Here is a 19,195-nt window from a genome sequence, read left to right on the forward strand (position 1 = left end):
AGATTGAGTGTTATTAACAGAAGAAATGTGTGTGTGTGTGTGTGTGTGTGTGTGTGTGTGTGTGTGTGGGAGGGGAAGTGCTTTTGTATTTTCATGGGCATCAAATGTACCCCCAAGGATAGTTCTCATGGGCATTTTGCTGGGCCCTTCGAAGAAAACAAACAAACAAAAAACCCTAAAATAATTATTAATCTATAAATTTATATATATATATATATATATATATATATATATATATATATATATATATATATATATATATATATATATATATGAGTGTGTGTGTGTGTGTGTGTGTGTGAAAGAGAGAGCTCCCCCGCTAAGAGGAACTCGGCAGTCACACTGTGGAAGCTGCATGTCAAAATGCAATAAGTGTGCACCAGATAACGAACACACAGACTTCATAATCTCCTAATCCTCTAAAATAACTGATGACATCATCCCACTTTCAGCAACGCACGTGCACACACAAAGAACTCGAGACACTAACGTATATAGCCTATTATCAATCATTATTTAGTTCTATAATTTATTGTATTTTATTTCATTTTTCATATTAGATTGTAGCTTTTGTAATCTGTTTAGTCAGCTGTAATAAAAGGAACCAGATCTCATGCGAAATGCGTTTTTCATATGAGCGAGAGCAGTGTGCTTGGATTTCTTTTTCTTTTCCAAATTTTTGCAATCCAATCAGCGACTCATGTGGCAGCAGCACAATTCATAAAATCATGCAGATGCAGGTAACGTGCTTCAGTTAATGTTTACATCAAACATCAGAATGAGGGGGAAATGTGATCTCAGTTACTTGGCATGGTTGTTGGTGCCAGATGGGCTGGTTTGAGTATTTGAGAAACCTGGGATTTTTACACACTGTAATCTAGAGTTCACACAATGATCTGAAAAACAATAAACATCCAGTGAGCAGTAGTTCTACAGGTGGAAGCACTTTGTTGAAAAGAGAGGTGAGATCAGAATGGCTAGTTAGACAGTTAGCTAGTTAACGAGTTTGAGCTGATTGGAAGGCTGTGGTTACTCAAATGACCACTCTTTACAACCGTGGTGAGCAGAAAAGCATCTCAAAATGGACAATATTTCGAACATTGAGGCAGATGGGCTACAACATCTTCAAATCTTCAAATGGCTGTGATTGGCGGATTTAATAATTGCATGAATGTGCAGGTGTTCCTATTAAAGTGGACAGTGAATGTATTTGAGGTAAATTGACAACCAAAATTGTTTATAGTCAGGTTAGTGTCTCAAATTATAGATACAATGCTGTCAATCTGTAAACATAAATATTTTACCATTTCCTTTCCTACTCAGTGTTTCACTTTCATGACAATGTTGCTGAACAGCTTTACCAGTGGAACATTCAGTTTAAAACTATGAAAGTTTTATTGTGGAAAAGTGCAGGCACAGGGGTATCCTTTTCTAAAATGTATGTATGTACGTATTTTACTGAAGGACTGAAGTCTATGCAGAATAGTTTTTCTGATGCACATGCAGCTCGGTCTAATTACTTCCCGGTGCACTCTTCACCGTGATAACAGTCCCTCAGAGGTCCCGGGCGCGTCGGCCAGATGCTCACATATGTCGTGTGTAAAGCAGGGATGGCCTGAGGACAGAGGGGTGTGTGTGAGAGAGAGCGCAATCAGTGTGTGTGTGTGTGTGTGTGTGTGTGCAGTGTGAATATGTATAGCAATGGGCACTCTGTTGCCAATGAACAAGATCATCCATCAGTCACGTCTCGCCTGGTCACACAGCACGGGTGAATATGCATTACCGCTCAGTCACACCACATGCGCGCCAGCACGCGGCCACCTGCTACCGACCTGCGGGGCGGAGTCCAAGGGGTGGGGCCTGATGGGCGGAGCCGCGTGAAGTGCTGAGCTTCGCCGCAGGGAGCGCGCTGCAAGAGCACAAAGCGCGTGATGATAATGAGCAACAGAGGCAAGCGTGCAACAAAAAAAGACCTGTGCGCCTCCCTTTCCTCTGTCTCAAACACCCCTCGCATCACCACCACCACCATCCCCACCTCTCTCTCTCTCTCTCTCTCTCTCTCTCTCTCTCTCACACACACACACACACACACACACACACACACACTACATCATAAGAATAAGCTACTCTCGATTTTACCGTTCCCATGGTAACTTCAGCTATGGAATGGAGCTTAGGCCTTGTGGTCAGGTGTGTGTGTGTGTGTGTGTGTGTGTGTGTGCGCGCGCGCGTGTCGTGCGCGCTGGATGTGCACTTTGTGCTCCATCAGGCGTGATGTGTAGCTTGGATTTTCCGGGGTTACTACTCAGCCCGTTAGGTCAGCCCCCACCCCAACGGATTTTTCAAAGCAGTGTACAATGTGTGATCCAATAACAGCTGTGTAAATGCCATCTAAATGTTCTTTAATCATATTTGCTCCAATGTAGGAAAACTAGCAAGCCAGACGTGATGTGTAATTTGAGTCAAACATTTAGTAGAACGATGATATAGAAGAATACGATGCAATTTTAAATTTGGTGATTCTCGTATTTTAAAACATTACATATAGTCTATGTAGAATAATAAAGTATTGAATGTGGTTTTTAAGGTCAAACTCTTTAAAATAATGGTTCTTCAATGGTTCTTTACAGCACCATACAACACCATTCTTCTTATCAAGAACCATTTTTCATTGTATATGGTTCTGTGGAGATTAAAGAAGTTCTTTGTGTTCTTCAGAGCAGGTTAATCAAGGTACCATCCCTTAACAGATTAAAGTGAACCCTATAAGGTTCTTTGTGGACCTGGAAAAGGTTCTCCTGGCATCACTCTTAAGAACCTTACTTCGGTTTCTTAAAGCAATAACTATTTTTTTAAGACACATGTGATAACATAAATTCACATGGGATAACATGGTTCCTTGGGGCACTGCTGTGAAGAACCATTTCTGTGTTCTTTAACCCAAGAACCATTTCTGTGTTCTCCAATGGCATCAGGCTGAACCCCCCCCCCCCCCCCCCCCCCTTTTTTTTTTTCCAGTGCAGAGAAACCACTAAAATGGCTGAGAAACCAAACCTCTTTATATCTTGGCTCCGTTAAGGGTCTCAGGATCTATGAATATGCATGAATATGCAATTTGGAAACGCCCTGGGAAAAACACAACTAAAAGAATTTAACCATTTACAAATCTCATTTAAGTGTGAAGGATCTGCAAGTGAAAGCTCTGGATGAGACAGAGGAGCCGTCCTCGCTCCTGAAACCAGTGAGACATGTATTATGGAGCTCTTCAATGCCAAATAGTTAGGGCCCAATCATAATCCCGAAAACCTGAGCGAGCTCATTAGTGTCATTTATTATTATTATTATTATTATTATTATTATTATTATTATTATTATTATTATTTGGATTTGGTGCTGAATCTCCACTGAAACACTACTTTAGGAAAATATTAGGCTATATCAAATATTCTCGGCGTCCAAGAAACTGATTAAAGTGAGCTACATGAATTTGCACTTTGGAGGATGAAGACTGTACTGCAGGTAGAAGTGATTGTGCATTTTACTGGATCTCGCAGGCGGTTTGATCAGCTTTGTCAGTGCGTAAAAAAGAGCGGCTTTATTGCGGAAGCGCTTTTATGGGATTCCTTCTTCTTCTCACCTAACGTGATTTAGACAGCCAAGACTGTACAGTATGATAGTACCAATAAGGCAATAAGAGAGCAGTCCACACACACACACACACACACACACAGTAAACTGATAGCTAGACATGAGGCCTATATAATGGGGATTTTTTTGCTTAGACACCGCAAGACATGGAGCCCATAGCTTCCGTCAGTTCATCTCAGCGAAGACGAGACAGCATGAGAACCGTGGGCGAGAGGGTGGCTTCTCTCTCTCTCTGTGTGTGTGTGTGTGTGTGTGTGTGTGTGTGTGTGTCTGTGCTTGGTATAATTGAGCTGTATGCATTTTACACCATCCGTGGATTTGTTCCAGCTGTGGCACAGGCAGCCAAACTGCAGGACACACAGACTGGTGTTTTTTTTTTTTTTTTTTTTTTACCGCGGAAATGTTTTAGATGCAGCTTCCCATTCTCAGCGGGAGATGATTATGCGATTGGAAATGATTCTATGACGAGCTCTAAATAAAAATGGAAAAAATTAAATAAAAGCTACCATTTTGTAAAGTGTGGTATATTTCTTTACTATAGCAGCCTTTTGTTTATTAAAATATATATTTTTTATGCTTTCTTATAATATATACTAAATAATTCATGTTTAACAGCTTCCGAAGTCTATGCAGTGGTACTTTAGGGCATTATGTTCTTCTTCTTCTTTCTCCTGTTATTATTGTTATTATTAGGGGAAAAAAATAGGGCGTAGCCATCGAGCGAAATTGAATGTGCGTTAATGGATTGAAATGGGATAATTACCCTGAAAATGTCCTATGGCCAAGGTATGACGTCACAGGTGGACACCGGCTGACAAAAGAGCCACAAAGGAAGGGAACCAACCTGCTATAGGTTTCACTTCTAAAATAATGGAGGAGTCTATGATTAATGCTATACATTTGTCATTAATATTACAAATATATAGATACGTCATGTATATTATAGGGCGACATTTTTTTTGTTAATGATTAATCCACCACGTAATCTTTTACTTTCATGACGTCATGTTTTAACCGCATTGCTTCAATTATAACGCTTGTAAGATTTCTGTGTTAAATTTTGAAATCTGATGTATTTCCATCTCAAAGAATGTTTCCAGAGTAGGTTATGGCGGCTGGAGGAACGGTCCTGCGCAGACTCCAATGGGCTATTCTCATCCTAGAGAGAGAGAGAGAGAGAGAGAGAGAGAGAGAGAGAGAGACTGTGCGCGTGCTTTGAGAGAGCATGATAGAGAAAGCTATAGAGGAAAAGAGAAAGGAAGAGGAGGAGGAGGAGAGAACGAAAGGAGGGAGAGGGGGGAGGAATGATAGTAGCACCGGTTCCTCTGTGAGCCATGTTGGATGTGTGTAAGTAGGGAAGATGCTGCGCCCGTGCAGCTGCTAGCGCGAGCTCTACCCGACAACGAGAGTAGATGCGAGCTTCCCGGGAGCATCGAGAGCGCAGACCGGGGGAGCACGGCGGAAGGAGTCGGGCGGTGGCAGAGGACCTGGCGTCGGAAGACAGAGAGAGCGAGAGAGGGAGAGGGAGAGAGACTGAGAGACACAGAGAAGGGAGAGAGGGAAAAGGGGGCAGAAATAGGATCTCGCCACACTAATGGCTGCACTGCTGCTGGGCTTTAGCTCGCCGCCGTCGCTCCTGCTGTACCTTCTGCTCTGCTCTTTGTTCGCCGTTGTCCCGGGGAGAGCAGCCACGCCGCGCCGCCACCACCCGGCCCCCGGAGACGCGCGGACTCTGGCTGAGAGCGACTCGGAGATCCGCCCTGTACGGACAGCAGCGTGGCTCGGATCCAGACACCAATTTCCGATCTCGCGGTCCAGAGCAGCAGGAGTCCGCGTGGCCTCGTCGCCGCCGGATTACAATGGGTCATATGCATCAGAACCAGCGCCTCGGACCGGACACTGCCATCAGCAGCTTCCCGGTGGTGTACAGAAGGGCGTTGTTTCCCCTTTTCTCGCTCCCTTGCTTCAGATTGGAAAAAAGAGGTCTGTGCAAAGGACTAGAGCATGCTCGTGTTTATGCCGTCTCGACTGTGGGCGAGTCTCTGTACAACGTGAGCACCAGGAACAGGGACGCATGGATGCCCGCTTCGGTTTGGATAAGAGCGCAGGAGGTTGGAGAACCGGGCCGAAGCGCAGCTCGTTGCTCTCAAAACGGGAGTTTAGTGCTGGCAAGAGGTGGACTCGCCCGCCATCAACGGACACTTCTAATGCGGCTGGCAGTGTTTTGGACGCCAATAAACAGGACAGAAGGAATCCATGGATAACGGACAGTCCCGCCCCAAGCCTCCCCAATGCTATCGATCCCACCACAGAAGGCTGGAAGGGGTGTTTTCATGCAGCCGCTGGGAATAGCACTCGGTCCCGCACGCAACACCTTTCAGGACCGTTAAACATCTGTCTGAAGTCATGCCGGCTTACAGGAGTCACTGTCGAGCCCGCAGCTTGCTCTAAAAGATTCTTAAATGGATACGGGCACCAAGCCAGTCACAATCTGATTGGAGAGCGCAAGATCATCTCATTTACTGGCGTTACTTTACCATCCGATTTATCTAGAAAAAATATCACGCTAATTGACACCCCTGACCTGAATGCAAAGCTTAGAGATGAGAGAGGAAGGTATAACAAGAAGTATCCACAAAATCAAGGTAAGGTGCGCAGGGCCTCTTCAATTAGTGACAGAACTCACGTGTCACAACGTGTCACCGACTTTACTGGAAAATCATTTCACCCAGCTGAGAGAGAAACTAATTATCCATCCATGTCTATGCTCATCTCTTCTTTCTCTGTCTCAGAAAGCAAGAAAATCTCTGACTCACCAGTTAAACATAGGGATAGTATTACTCACATAATGCCACAGTTCCATCTCTCGGCTCAGTTGAACTTTACTGAAACATCCTGTGAGTTCCCTACTTACACTTGGACTTTGAACAATGACAAAAATGGCACACAGGGTGAGTCAGCTCCAGATATTAAGTTAAACTTTGTTCAAAGTTTGTTCTTGTGCAACTCTAACAGTAACAACAACAACAACAACAACAACAACAATAACAATCAGCAGAATGACTATCAAAGCAACAGTGGCACCAGTGACAAAATTCTAAAAGTAACAGGAATTGTTCAAACTGATAGCAAACAGGACAGCAAGGTTTCAGCAGAAGCGTTCACAGCGCATGTGCCGTGTCCTCAAGCTCACCTGGATTCTGTCCCAATGGAGAGTCCACACCCGGCATGCACTGACAGCACCACCAGCAACAGCTTAGCCACCAACAGGGGAGCCTCACAAACGCAATTAAAATCCAGTAAAGTGCTGCCATTACAAGCTGAGGCTGTCAGTCAGCATGTGGAGCAGGTTGGGGTCTCAGGAGGGAAGAGGAAGGGAGAGATTGCAGGAGAGGTGAGGGAAGAGGAGGAGGATAGCAGGGGGAAGGGTAACAGGCAGTATGGAAAGGGTAGAAGCAAGGAAAGAGGAGGGTGGGTGAATGCAGATAGCACAAAGAAAGAGGCGTCTGAAGGAGATATGAATTTACTGGGAGAGGGAGGAAGAGGTCAAGGCAGCGACATCTCACAGACATTAAGAGAGACAGTTAGAGAAGATGAGAACAAAGACTGGCAGCAAATCAAGGAGACCAAGGCAGAAATAGATGAGTCAAAAAACAGCAGAGACTCGGTAGAAAGCACTCCAGTAGAGGTTACCACTGATACAAAACAAACAGAGAAAGAAAGTAACAAGAAAAAAGTCATGGATGATTATGAGTACTTCAAAGAAAAACTAGATGAGCAACTAGCTGTCCCTCCTGTTGGACGCACACGTAGAGCTGCCAATCGACACCCCCATTTCCCACAGTATAACTATCAGATTCAGGTGGCAGAAAACCAGCCTCCTAGTACCTCTGTTATATCAATGACAGCAGAGGATCCAGATCCTGGAGAGGCAGGACGGCTCAGCTACAGCATGGCACCTTTAATGAACAGCAGATCCATGGACTACTTTAAAATTGATCCTATGACTGGACTTATCACTACCACACATGTACTGGATAGAGAGCACATGGACTTGCATTATTTCAGAGTGACGGTGACAGATCATGGCTCGCCACGTTTGTCTGGAACAACAATGGTAGCTATTGCCGTTTCTGACCGGAACGATCACTCTCCAATTTTTGAACAGACGGAGTACCGTGAAACAATTCGAGAGAATGTGGAAGAGGGGTATCTAATCTTGCAGCTGCGTGCTACTGATCTCGACTCACAAGCAAATGCTAACATTCGTTACCGGTTTACTGGGGAAAGTGCGGCAGTTGCTCGTTCTGCATTTGAAATTGATCCACGATCAGGTTTGATCTCAACTCGCGGTATCGTCGACAGAGAGTTAAACGAGCGCTATACACTACAGGTGGAGGCAAACGATCAAGGACGAGAGCCAGGTCCACGTTCTGCTACCGTTAACGTTCACATAACAGTTTTGGATGAGAATGACAATGTTCCACAGTTCAGTCAGAAACGTTACATAGTGGCAGTTCGAGAAGACGTGCGGCCACATTCAGAAATCTTGCGTGTCAGTGCTTTTGATGAGGATAAAGATGTAAATGCTGCTGTGCACTACAACATTATCAGTGGGAACAGCAGAGGGCAGTTTACAATTGATAGTGTTACTGGAAAAATCGAGGTAGTGGCACCACTGGACTTTGAGACCGAACGTGAGTATACTTTACGACTACGTGCTCAAGATAGTGGTCGCCCACCTCTGTCTAACAGCACTGGAATAGTTAGTGTCCAAGTGACTGATGTCAATGACAACCCACCAATTTTTGTATCTACACCATTCCAAGCTACAGTGCTTGAGAGTGCCCCAATCGGCCACTCTGTACTGCACATACAAGCCATTGACACTGACAGCGGTGATAATGCACGGCTAGAGTACAGGCTAACAGGAACTGGCACAGACACGCCTTTTGTCATCAATGCTGCAACTGGCTGGGTCACAGTGAGTTCAGAGCTTGACCGGGAATCAGTGGAGCACTACTTCTTTGGTGTTGAGGCCAGGGATTATGGCGCACCACCACTTTCGGCCACAGCAAGTGTTACCATCACTGTGATGGATGTCAACGATAATCGTCCTGAGTTCCTGCAGAAAGAGTACTATGTTCGACTAAACGAGGACGCTGCAGTTGGAACAAGTGTTGTTAGCGTAACGGCAGTCGACCGTGATGTCAACAGTGCAGTCACCTACCAGATCACTGGTGGAAACACACGCAATCGTTTTGCTATCAGCACAGCTGGAGGAGCTGGCCTTCTTTCCCTGGCATTGCCACTTGACTACAAACAGGAGCGGCGGTATGTACTAACAGTCACTGCCTCTGACAGAACTCTTCATGATACCTGTCAGGTACATGTGAATATCACAGATGCAAACACACACCGCCCAGTGTTCCAGAGTGCTCACTACTCTGTGAATGTGAATGAGGATAGACCTCCTGGTAGCACAGTGGTGGTAATAAGTGCTACAGATGACGATGTTGGCGAGAATGCCCGGATCACGTACTTCCTAGAAGACAACATTCCACAGTTTCGAATTGATCCTGCAACAGGTGCAATCACACTGCAAGCTGAGTTGGACTACGAAGACCAAATGACATACACTCTTGCCATTACAGCTCGTGACAATGGAATACCACAGAAATCTGACACAACCTATGTAGAAGTCAACGTGAATGACGTGAATGACAATGCGCCACAATTCCTCAGCCCACACTACCAGGGTGGGGTAAGTGAAGATGCCCCACCTTTTACAAGTGTCCTACAGATCTCTGCCACTGACCGAGATGCTCATACTAATGGCCGTGTGCAGTATACCTTCCAAAATGGAGAAGATGGTGATGGCGATTTCACCATTGAGCCCACTTCTGGAATAGTCCGCACAGTGCGTCGACTTGATCGTGAAAGTGTACCATTCTATGAACTCACAGCCTTTGCAGTGGATCGTGGAGTTCCACCTCAACGCACACCTGTCCGCATCCAGGTCAGTGTCATGGATGTTAATGACAATGCTCCTGTGTTCCCTGCTGATGACTTTGAGGTACGGGTGAAAGAGAACAGTGCAGTCGGATCAGTCGTAGCTCAGATTACAGCCACAGATCCAGATGAAGGCCCTAATGCCCAGATCATGTACCAAATTGTTGAAGGTAATATTCCAGAAATCTTCCAGATGGACATCTTTTCGGGAGAGCTCACATCCCTGATTGACTTGGATTATGAGACACGTAACGAGTATGTCATTGTCGTCCAAGCCACATCAGCACCTCTGGTAAGCCGGGCCACGGTGCGGATCCGACTTATTGACCAAAATGACAACAGCCCAGAAATGAAGAACTTTCAGATTATATTTAACAACTTTGTGTCAAATCGTTCCAACACTTTCCCAAGTGGAGTTATAGGGCGTGTTCCGGCCCATGACCCAGATGTAACAGACCGCCTCTACTACAAAATTGAACTTGGTAACGAGCTTCACCTGTTGCTGCTCAACAACACCAGTGGAGAAATCCGACTCAGCAGTGAACTGGACAACAATCGCCCACTAGTCGCCCACATGCTCATCACCGTCACTGGTAAGTCAGGAACAGAGGGAATGGGGAATGGGGAATGGGAGTAAGAGATGTGCTGAGTAGAGGAGATAGGGAAAAGAGGAAGTGAAGCAATGGCATGAGGATAGAGCCAAATTGGGTCAAAATGGTTTGTATAACCCTTTGCTTCTGTGCAGTTGTCTTGTAGGACTTTTATGAGACTGACAAAGGCAGCACTTGGTCAGTGTCAGAGAATATTATGTAAATTAACGAGAGAGAGAGAGAGTGAGAAGGTAAAACACAAAGGGAGAAAAAAGAAATAACCTATAGAGAAATCTGACTCTTGATTGACATCATACAAGCTTTTTCAGATCATTGTGAATTGCATTAGGGGCTAATGGTGGCTTCCTGGTATTAGTAGGTAACAATATACAATAATGGTGTTTAAGTGCTATAAGCAGAGGCTGTAAGGACAACATTGGTCTCATTGTGGCATGGCTTAAAAGTGATATAATGGTTTTGGGCACGTTGAAGCTGTAGGTTTATTTGGTTTTAATATGATGATGTTTGTACTGGTATTGGGAAAATGTGGCTTGGAATAGCAACATATTTCAAAGCAATATTTGTTTAATAATGATTAATTTTGATGGCCTGCAGGATATCTTTTTTTCTTATGGCTGTCCATATGAGGGAGATGACATAAAATGTAGTGGTTTGTTTGTGTGTGTGTGTGTGTGTGTGTGTGTGTGTGTGTGTGTGTGTGTGTGTGCGCCTGTGCGCATGTGGCATTCAGAGGTTTTAGCACTGATTCAAGCTGCAGTCAAAGCCAACTCAATTAGATTTTGGCATGCATTCTGCCTTTACCTGTCATGCTGTCTTCTCCTGCATGTGAAGCCCAGTTTCACTCTGTCCTCCATTTGCTTCTCTTTTTTCTGCTCTTATACCCCCATATCTCTCTGTCAGTACTGCTCACCTCTCTTCTTGACTGAAGAGATGGGTTAGCGGGTAATATTATTGAGGAGCTGACCCAATATCACACTCCCTCAGTGCGTGCTGATAGAGAGCGACAGGATCTGGTTTTATTGAGTTAATGAGAGAGCATGTACTTTCTGTATGTATGTATGTATGTATGTATGTATGTATGTATGTATGTATGTATATATGTTTGTGTGTATATATAGGCACATACAAAGAAATGCTGTAGAGCAAAGATGCCTTCAAAATAATAAAATTAAATGTTTTTACATTTTAAAAAAGTATACCGTAAAGAGAAATAAACAGTAGTAAATGAAACAAAGTCAGTATTTGGTGTGAGAAAAGAATTAAAATACAATTTACGGTACAATTTGTGCAGATTTATAAGGAAATGAGCTGTAAGTTTTATTGAGCATCTTGCAGAACCAGCCACGGTTCTTCTGGAGACTTTGACTGTCGCACTGGCTTCTTATTTTTGCAGCAAAACCCATCATTGTGTGTTTTATCTGAAAAGTGTCTTTTATCACTTAATATGCTGCTTTCTTTACTGACATACAAACATTTTTCTATAACATTTAATTTAAACTAATGTTTTGCGAATCTAAAATGTTTTTCGTACTGACTTGATAACGCAGAAGTCATAAAATGAAAAAAAATCCACATCATAGTTTGTATTAAAAAAAAATAGGATACCTAAAACTTTTGCACAGTACTGTATATTACACATAACTGGATATTGTCACTATTTACAGGCTAGTATTTTGGAATAAATCACACACACACATACGTGTTCATGATATATTCATAATTTTTGCACGAATTATACAGAGAACACAAATTGGTTTTTACAAGAAAAGCAGACTTACTGCAGTAATTGCCGGTCTACGTATTTTTGCCTTCCTCTGCATGAGGAACAGCAGAATAGTGCATGACTCATGATATGATTATGGTTATGCGCTTGCTGTTCTGACACTAACTGCTGTTCCATTGGTTTTTCTAAGTAAGCCTATCTACATGTGAAGTAACTTTAGAAGAAGCTGTAACTTTTACAAACAGAGGGCTTTGCGGTTTCCTGATAACATGATTGTGTAATAGCGTTTTTTTTTTTTTTTTGTCTTATAAACTCCAAGAGAGAGAAAGATACAGAGGGTGCTGAAGGTTCATCTATAATAGCTGCTGTAACATAAGTGATAACAGGAAATAACTTGTTTTGCAGATGTGCCACATAATTTAATGTAATTACAAGTGGTTAGTAAGTATGACATGTTGTTAATTAAAATAATAAACACTTTGGGACATGCTTCTCTAATGCTGTTTGTGGGGCTGCATCACACTACATCGTTGATTAGTTTCCTATAACAGCACATCCTACCTTTTGTAATATATCACAATACAAAACAAAACATACATTCCAACATATAGCAAAACTAAAGTGGCATAGTATGACTGAATAAGTGTTAAACAGCAGTCATGTGCATGTGCCCTTCCAGTAGAATGGTTTTGTCTGTGTTTTTCAGTTTGTGTGTGTGTGTGTTTTATTTGTACTGCAAATGTAGTTTAAAGGAGTGTCTGTGTTTCTCTCTCTCGCCCTCACTCTCTCAATATCTCTGTCTCTCTTCTCTATTCATGCAATTCATCCATGTCTGGATCTGGGACTGTCAATGCATTAATATGATTTGTGTGTGTATGTGTACATGCGTATAATTTAATGTTGCTGTAATAGTTCCAGGATGCTGCGTACGTGTTGTGCGAAGACAAGATGAAGCTACAAGTTCATTTCATGTAGACAAAAAGGCCAAATCAACCCACACATATCAATTTTCTTGTGTGCATGAAGAACACTCTCTCTCTCTCTCTCATTATATCTCTTTTGCACACACACACACATGCACACACACATGCACACACACACACACACACGCACACACACACACACACACACACACACACACCAGGCCGAAGGCAAGCAGACTCAGCAGACTGTCCCAAATGAGTAGTTATTACTCTGTTACTCACAGTCCAGCACAATCTCTGTTCTGTTGTTAACTTCTCCACCCTGGTAATTAGTTCATTTATTTAGAATAAACAGTGCAGTATATTTCCTAGAGCTAGAAGGAGCACTGCAGAATCCTACTCAAGTTAAACTACCGTTTAAAATGTAGCTCATTTATAAGGTTTGGAGAGTAGAAATGTTCGGTCATTTGCCTTTACATAGAGTTACATGCAGTCGGTACATTTACATGGACAATAATAATCCAATATTAACCCGATTAAGGCAATACTCTGATTAAGAAACTACCATGTAAACAGCAATTTTTAATTACCTTAGTCCGACTAAAGTCATACTCAAAGTAAACACAAATCGATTTAAGACATGTGGAGTATTCCTGTTTTAATCGCATTATCGAGGTGTATTACAGACATGTACACACCTTAATCACACTATTAACGTCGTGCGAGAGTTACGTCCCCGTGACGTGGGGACGTAATGAGGTGTGCTGTTAATCGAGCTATGTTCTATAACATGTAAAACGGGTACATGAAAGGGATATTCTAAAAGCGACTCATGTAAACACCTTAATCACAATATTGTCTTACTCAGAATAAGGTCAATAATTAGATTACTGCTGTCCATGTAAACATAGTCACTGTTTGATAGTCAAAAAGGTCCATTTTAATAAACTGAAAGGCATTTCTCATTGATTAGGTGATTTAATTGGTTTTGCTCAACACTCTAAAATAATCACTGCTGTAATACTGCAGTGTATGTTAATGTAGTATTGAAAGCTGAGTGTGCGGCTAGAATAAATCACAGATAGAACTTGAACGTGTGTAGATATATTCAGTTCCTTTCGCTTAAGTTCAATTCAGTACACTTCAATTCACTTGGGAAGTGCAGTTCAAGTTTAATTCAGTGCATTTATTCCAATGCATTTGTGCAGCACTTTCTACTACAGACACTTTTAGAAAGCAGCTTTACAGACATTACAGGTTTGTAGCTCTAACGATCAAGATAGAGGCAACAGTAGCATCGAAAAACACTCCCTAGAGACGACAGCATGAGTCACAGACTTCTAGCAGAGCCGGACTCGAAAGACGAACTCGTCCTCCTCTGGGCAACACCGGGGAGAAATATTTTGCTATTAGGTTTGTGATGAATTACAGTAAAAGAGTATGCAGGTCATACACAGGAAAGGCAAACAGCACTGATGACATTAAAAAAATATTGTTTGAGTCTCAATAGGAGCAAAGGATAAGACGGGTTTATGTGCAACAATTTATAATCAAAGGACAAGTTTTTGACAAGTACGAGTCTGTCTTGATGTGAGATTATTTCTTACAGCAGGAAGGGACATTTTATGTACAAACGACTCCCAACATTAAGACGCCTCATAAAGCATAGCATCAGCATTATGCGCTAGTAGCCAGAGGAGGAACATAACACAACACAATTATTATGTTATTGTACATAAATCTGTTTTCTAAGTATCTGAACTTTACTTGCGTTTTCTTTCATCCAATACTTTTGACATTTACTTACTACATACTTTATATAATCTACATCACTACAATTCTATATTTTATAATCATATATTTGTCTAGTTATAGGTGCATTCTTACACTCAAACAGCTTCGAGAAGTCAGTCTACAATCCTAAACAAATCTAAACTTTAACAGATGTGACAGCAGGAGATACAATACTTATTACTGTAATCTATCTGTTGCGATGTACACTTGTGTATTTATTAGGACAGTTTGTATTGTGACAGCTGGCTATTAGCACTCAGTTTGTATGGTCAGCGTTATTAGCATGCTAGCTTTTGAGACATTTGAGAGATTAGCAATAAAGCTGTTGTTAGCTGAATATAATGTTTCTTTGGTGAAAGGGACCTGTTGTCATAGTTGGAACCACAAAATGGTCTAGAATGTCTTTATTAGGAGCTTATTAGGTGGTATTTTTCAACTGATGTGAAATTTGCCATTTTCCGTGTGTGTGTGTAACTGATTACACAGTCTTCTGGCTTAGTTGGTCTACTGTTTTTTTGTTTGGGTAACACTTTTGTATAGCGACTCTCTCTGTCTGTATTCACACACTGTGACCCATCGCTTCAAATGTTTTTCCTCCCTGAGAAAGTAAAGCCTACAAAAATAGACTACACATATCCAAACACAGAGACACCCATTTATTTCCTCCCAGCAATATAAAAGATTCTAAAATAAACTTTAAATTAGCGTGAAAGAGTTAGACGGGTTATTAAATATTAAACACAGTTAGAATAGCACTGGCGGAAAGAGAGAGAGAGAGAGCAAGAGTGTGAAAGGAAGACAAAAGGAAGAAAAGTCGATCTACTGAAAGAGACTGGATAATGAATGGAAATACTAGTGTAAGAAAGTAGAGTGAGCGCGAGAGAGAGAGAGGTATTAATCTGTAGACTATATAACAGAAGAAGCATCCTCACACATACTGAGGCCCCATTTACACTAGTGCGTTTTCGCTTTAAAATGAAAACGATCCTCGTCCACACTGGCGTTTCCGCTGTGTTTCAGAAATGATCTCCGTCCACACTACACGACCGAAAATGCATGTCACGTGACCATTCATGCACACTGGGCATGCGCATACGAGTGTAAACAGGAAGTTGGTTGCAAGTCCAAATCAGCGTTCCATGTAGGACTTACGCCGCTTGAAAAGAGATTTGTTGCCGATTGCTCTGATCATAGCTTGCCTGTTGAGCATGTAGGCAGCTGCAGTTTTATAAAATACAGAACTGAACTGCACAATGGCTGCTAAGAATGACGACAAAGCCAGTAAAGCTTGCGGTTCAGTCTCTGTGATGTGTATTCAATCAAGGTAGCGTAATGATCACATGGTAGGGGCTTGACGAATCAGGGAAGGATACTCAATGATCCAGAAGACCCAATCAGAGGGGCGAATGCGAGCGAAGCCACGCCTTCATTTTCAAAAGTCTTCATTTTGGTCTATTTACACTGAAAAGCGATCCTGGAGTTTTCACACTAAAACGGGGTCTTTGGCGTTTCTAGAAGTCTCTGTTTTCCAGGGTCGAAAACACCGAAGCATTGTAGACGACGGGCGTAACCGTAGCAACAGTTATGTGTTTTAAAAAACGAAAACGCACTGGTGTAAACAGGGCCTCAGTGCATACACTCAGCTGCAGCAGTGATGGTGATGCTGGAGTGATGATGGGTGTGAAAAAGCCCAGACTCCCACTCAGATGAGAATAAGGCTAACTGGTGTATTAATTCACTGTAATAACCACAGGCAGAAATGATCTGCTTTTTGTTCACTGATGACATGAAGGAGGATTTGATATTTCTCCGGGAAACAGACACACACACACACGCACGCATTGTTATATTGTAATATGATATGTTACGTATTATACATATTAGTGTGTAATCAGGAAGAATGTGCAGATTTAATCTCCATGTCTAATATAGTTACAGTATTACATGATTAGCATTATTAACTGAATTAATTGTTCATATTAGCCAGGTTTTATGTAAAGATCAGGGTAAAGCAGAAGGAATTGTGTGCTCACTGTTTTACCATCATTTTGTGTGTGTGTGTGTGTGTGTGTAAGCAAGAGGTCAACAGGGAGTCAGTCCCCATAATCCTGTAATAAAACCAGCTGCCACATCTCCCATCCCCCAAAACACACTCCCTCTCTCTCTCCTGCTTTCTTTTCCTTCATACTATTTTTTCAGTCATGCCTTTCCTTTCATTTCTTTCTACCATTTCATTTTCCTCCACACTCCTGTAATTTCTCTATTCTCTCTATCTCTGCGGCGTTCCATTAAAACTTAGTTTTAGTTATTAGAAAAGGAGAAATCTGGTGACATTAAAATGCATATCACATTCATTTTCCACACTTTTCCCTCCCTAAATCCTTGTTGCAGTGGGATTAAAAGTGTTCGTTATCGCACAGAAGGCAAAAATAAATAGACTTTGAGTTGGTAATTGCTCCCCACAGGAATGCTGTGTTGTTTTTATGTGGTGAGGTTCTGGATCTTTGAGTAATTTGGCTTGAAAGGAATACCCAAGTGCTTTTTTTTCCTCCATGTAATCTCTATGCACTGCATCTGTATAGTATGTGTCATTACTCCTGAGATGTATTTCAACACATTTACCTGTACTGAGAAAACAACAGAAGACCTGGTGACTTGAAACGCACTTATAATGGATGCCAAAAGGGAATTATTGATTCCTGTGAATAAACACTTTCCATTTTTATACTAATAAAAAGTTTCCATTTTTTCCATTTAAATGATTCTTCTGGTTTGTCCCTCTGGGGGAGCCAGAGTAGATTCTATGTAAAGCCCTACAACAGAGGGCTTTCTTTTTCAGAAAAGGTTCCAAGTAGAACCTCTTTAAGAAGCTAGGCTTGTTAACCAGCCAAAGAACCCTTGAGCAAGTGTACATCTTCCTTCATCTTACATCATGTTTTATAGATGGAACTTACATGTTCATGTATCTATGTGTCAAATCATAACCTGAGAAAAAGTAGACCCATGTCTGAAGAAACCAATCATATAAGATTTAGAGCTGAATTTGAATAGATAAAAAACACACACAATCACTCGGGGTTTTTTATTTGATTTTTTTTTTTTTTTTTTTTTTAGATAATCATGGGTTCTAACCTCCCAAGGCATTCTCCATAGAACCTTATCTGAAGGAAATCATCAGTTGTAGGGTTCTATACCTTCTCATAGGAATAAGCCAATAAACTCTTCAGGGTGTAGGTCAATCAATCAATCAATCAATCTATCTATCTATCAATCTATCTACCTACACTATTTAAAAAATATTTTTTTTATTTAAATCTTTTCACGTTTTACAGAACAACAAACAAACAGTGGAGCTAAACCCACCAACAAATCCCTCCCCCCATACATTTTTTATACATACATGCATATACATGTATATGTACATATACCTATATACATATATACATACAAGAAACACATTAATTAAATGGATTTTACTAAAATGTTTGTAAAAAGCATATTTTTTATTGTGAGTGCAAAAGCTGCCTTTAGACTTTTATGATAAGCGTGTTTCAACCTAAGAGGTTTTCTGATCTTTTTTCATAACTGGAAAACGTGTCAGAATTGCCTGAGGTAGTTCAGGGGGCATTTCTAATTTGCATATTCATCGACTATGACTTTGATGAGGATAAAAGATAAAAGAGTAAGGACATCTGTGTATTTATATCGGTGGAACTTTGTCAATGTATTATTCAATACAGAAACCATTTGATGGATTAAAACCAAGTGTTATTTAAGACCTCGGAGTTCTCAGGTGTGCATTTTATGGGGGATTACTTATCAAAATGATTGACATTGATTTTGCTGTGGTCTCCTTTGTCCTCTTCCCATCTCTCATCTCAGACGGTGTTCACAACATCAGCGCTCAGTGTGAACTGAGGGTGCTGATCATCACTGAAGACATGCTAAGCAGCAGTGTTACTGTGAGACTCCAGAATATGTCCCAGGAGCAGTTCCTGTCGCCACTGCTCGCTGGCTTCCTGGAAGGCGTGTCATCTGTGCTGTCAGTCGCTCCTGCGGACGTGTTTGTTTTCAACGTGCAGCCGGATGCCGAAGCGGAACACGTGCTGAACGTCAGCTTTTCAGCAGCGTTGCCTGGAGGACAGTTCTTCCCTTCAGAAGCGCTGGAGGAGCAGCTCTACCTCAACAGACCAAGACTGAATATGCTCACTCAGATGCAGGTAACTCGCACAATTTACAACACACACACACACACACACACACACACACACACACACACACAGTGAGGTCCAAAAGTCTGAGTGCACTAGTGAAAATGCTTCTATTTTGCATTCTTTTATAATTGAATACAAATTTTTCATTACAAATAATAGTATTGACAACAGCCTGAGTGAAAAGTCTTTGAAATCTCTGAAATATTTATTTCAGCGTTTCTTTTGGTTAGCATTTGTTATGTCCCCTTTTTGCTTTAATGACAGTGTGCA

At 41.8% G+C, this 19,195-nt stretch overlaps 1 protein-coding gene across 3 annotated transcripts in view; it reads left to right on the forward strand.

The window, feature by feature from the left end:
- Positions 1 to 4,795: 4,795 nt before the first annotated feature.
- celsr3 (cadherin, EGF LAG seven-pass G-type receptor 3) overlaps positions 4,796 to 19,195 on the forward strand; it is a 74,193-nt gene continuing 59,793 nt past the window's right edge. For 2 of the 3 annotated variants that reach the window (XM_017468251.3, XM_017468252.3), the window contains exons 1-2: positions 4,797 to 10,253; positions 18,594 to 18,931. In XM_017468251.3, coding sequence (XP_017323740.1) covers positions 5,243 to 10,253; positions 18,594 to 18,931 — 5,349 coding nt within the window. In that variant the 5' untranslated portion in view covers positions 4,797 to 5,242. Of the gene's footprint in view, positions 10,254 to 18,593; positions 18,932 to 19,195 lie in introns of all 3 variants that reach the window. The other variant, XM_017468253.3, reaches the window with a different exon arrangement.

Source organism: Ictalurus punctatus, chromosome 5 (assembly GCF_001660625.3).
Source record: "Ictalurus punctatus breed USDA103 chromosome 5, Coco_2.0, whole genome shotgun sequence".
Classification (NCBI taxonomy): Eukaryota; Metazoa; Chordata; class Actinopteri; order Siluriformes; family Ictaluridae; genus Ictalurus; species Ictalurus punctatus.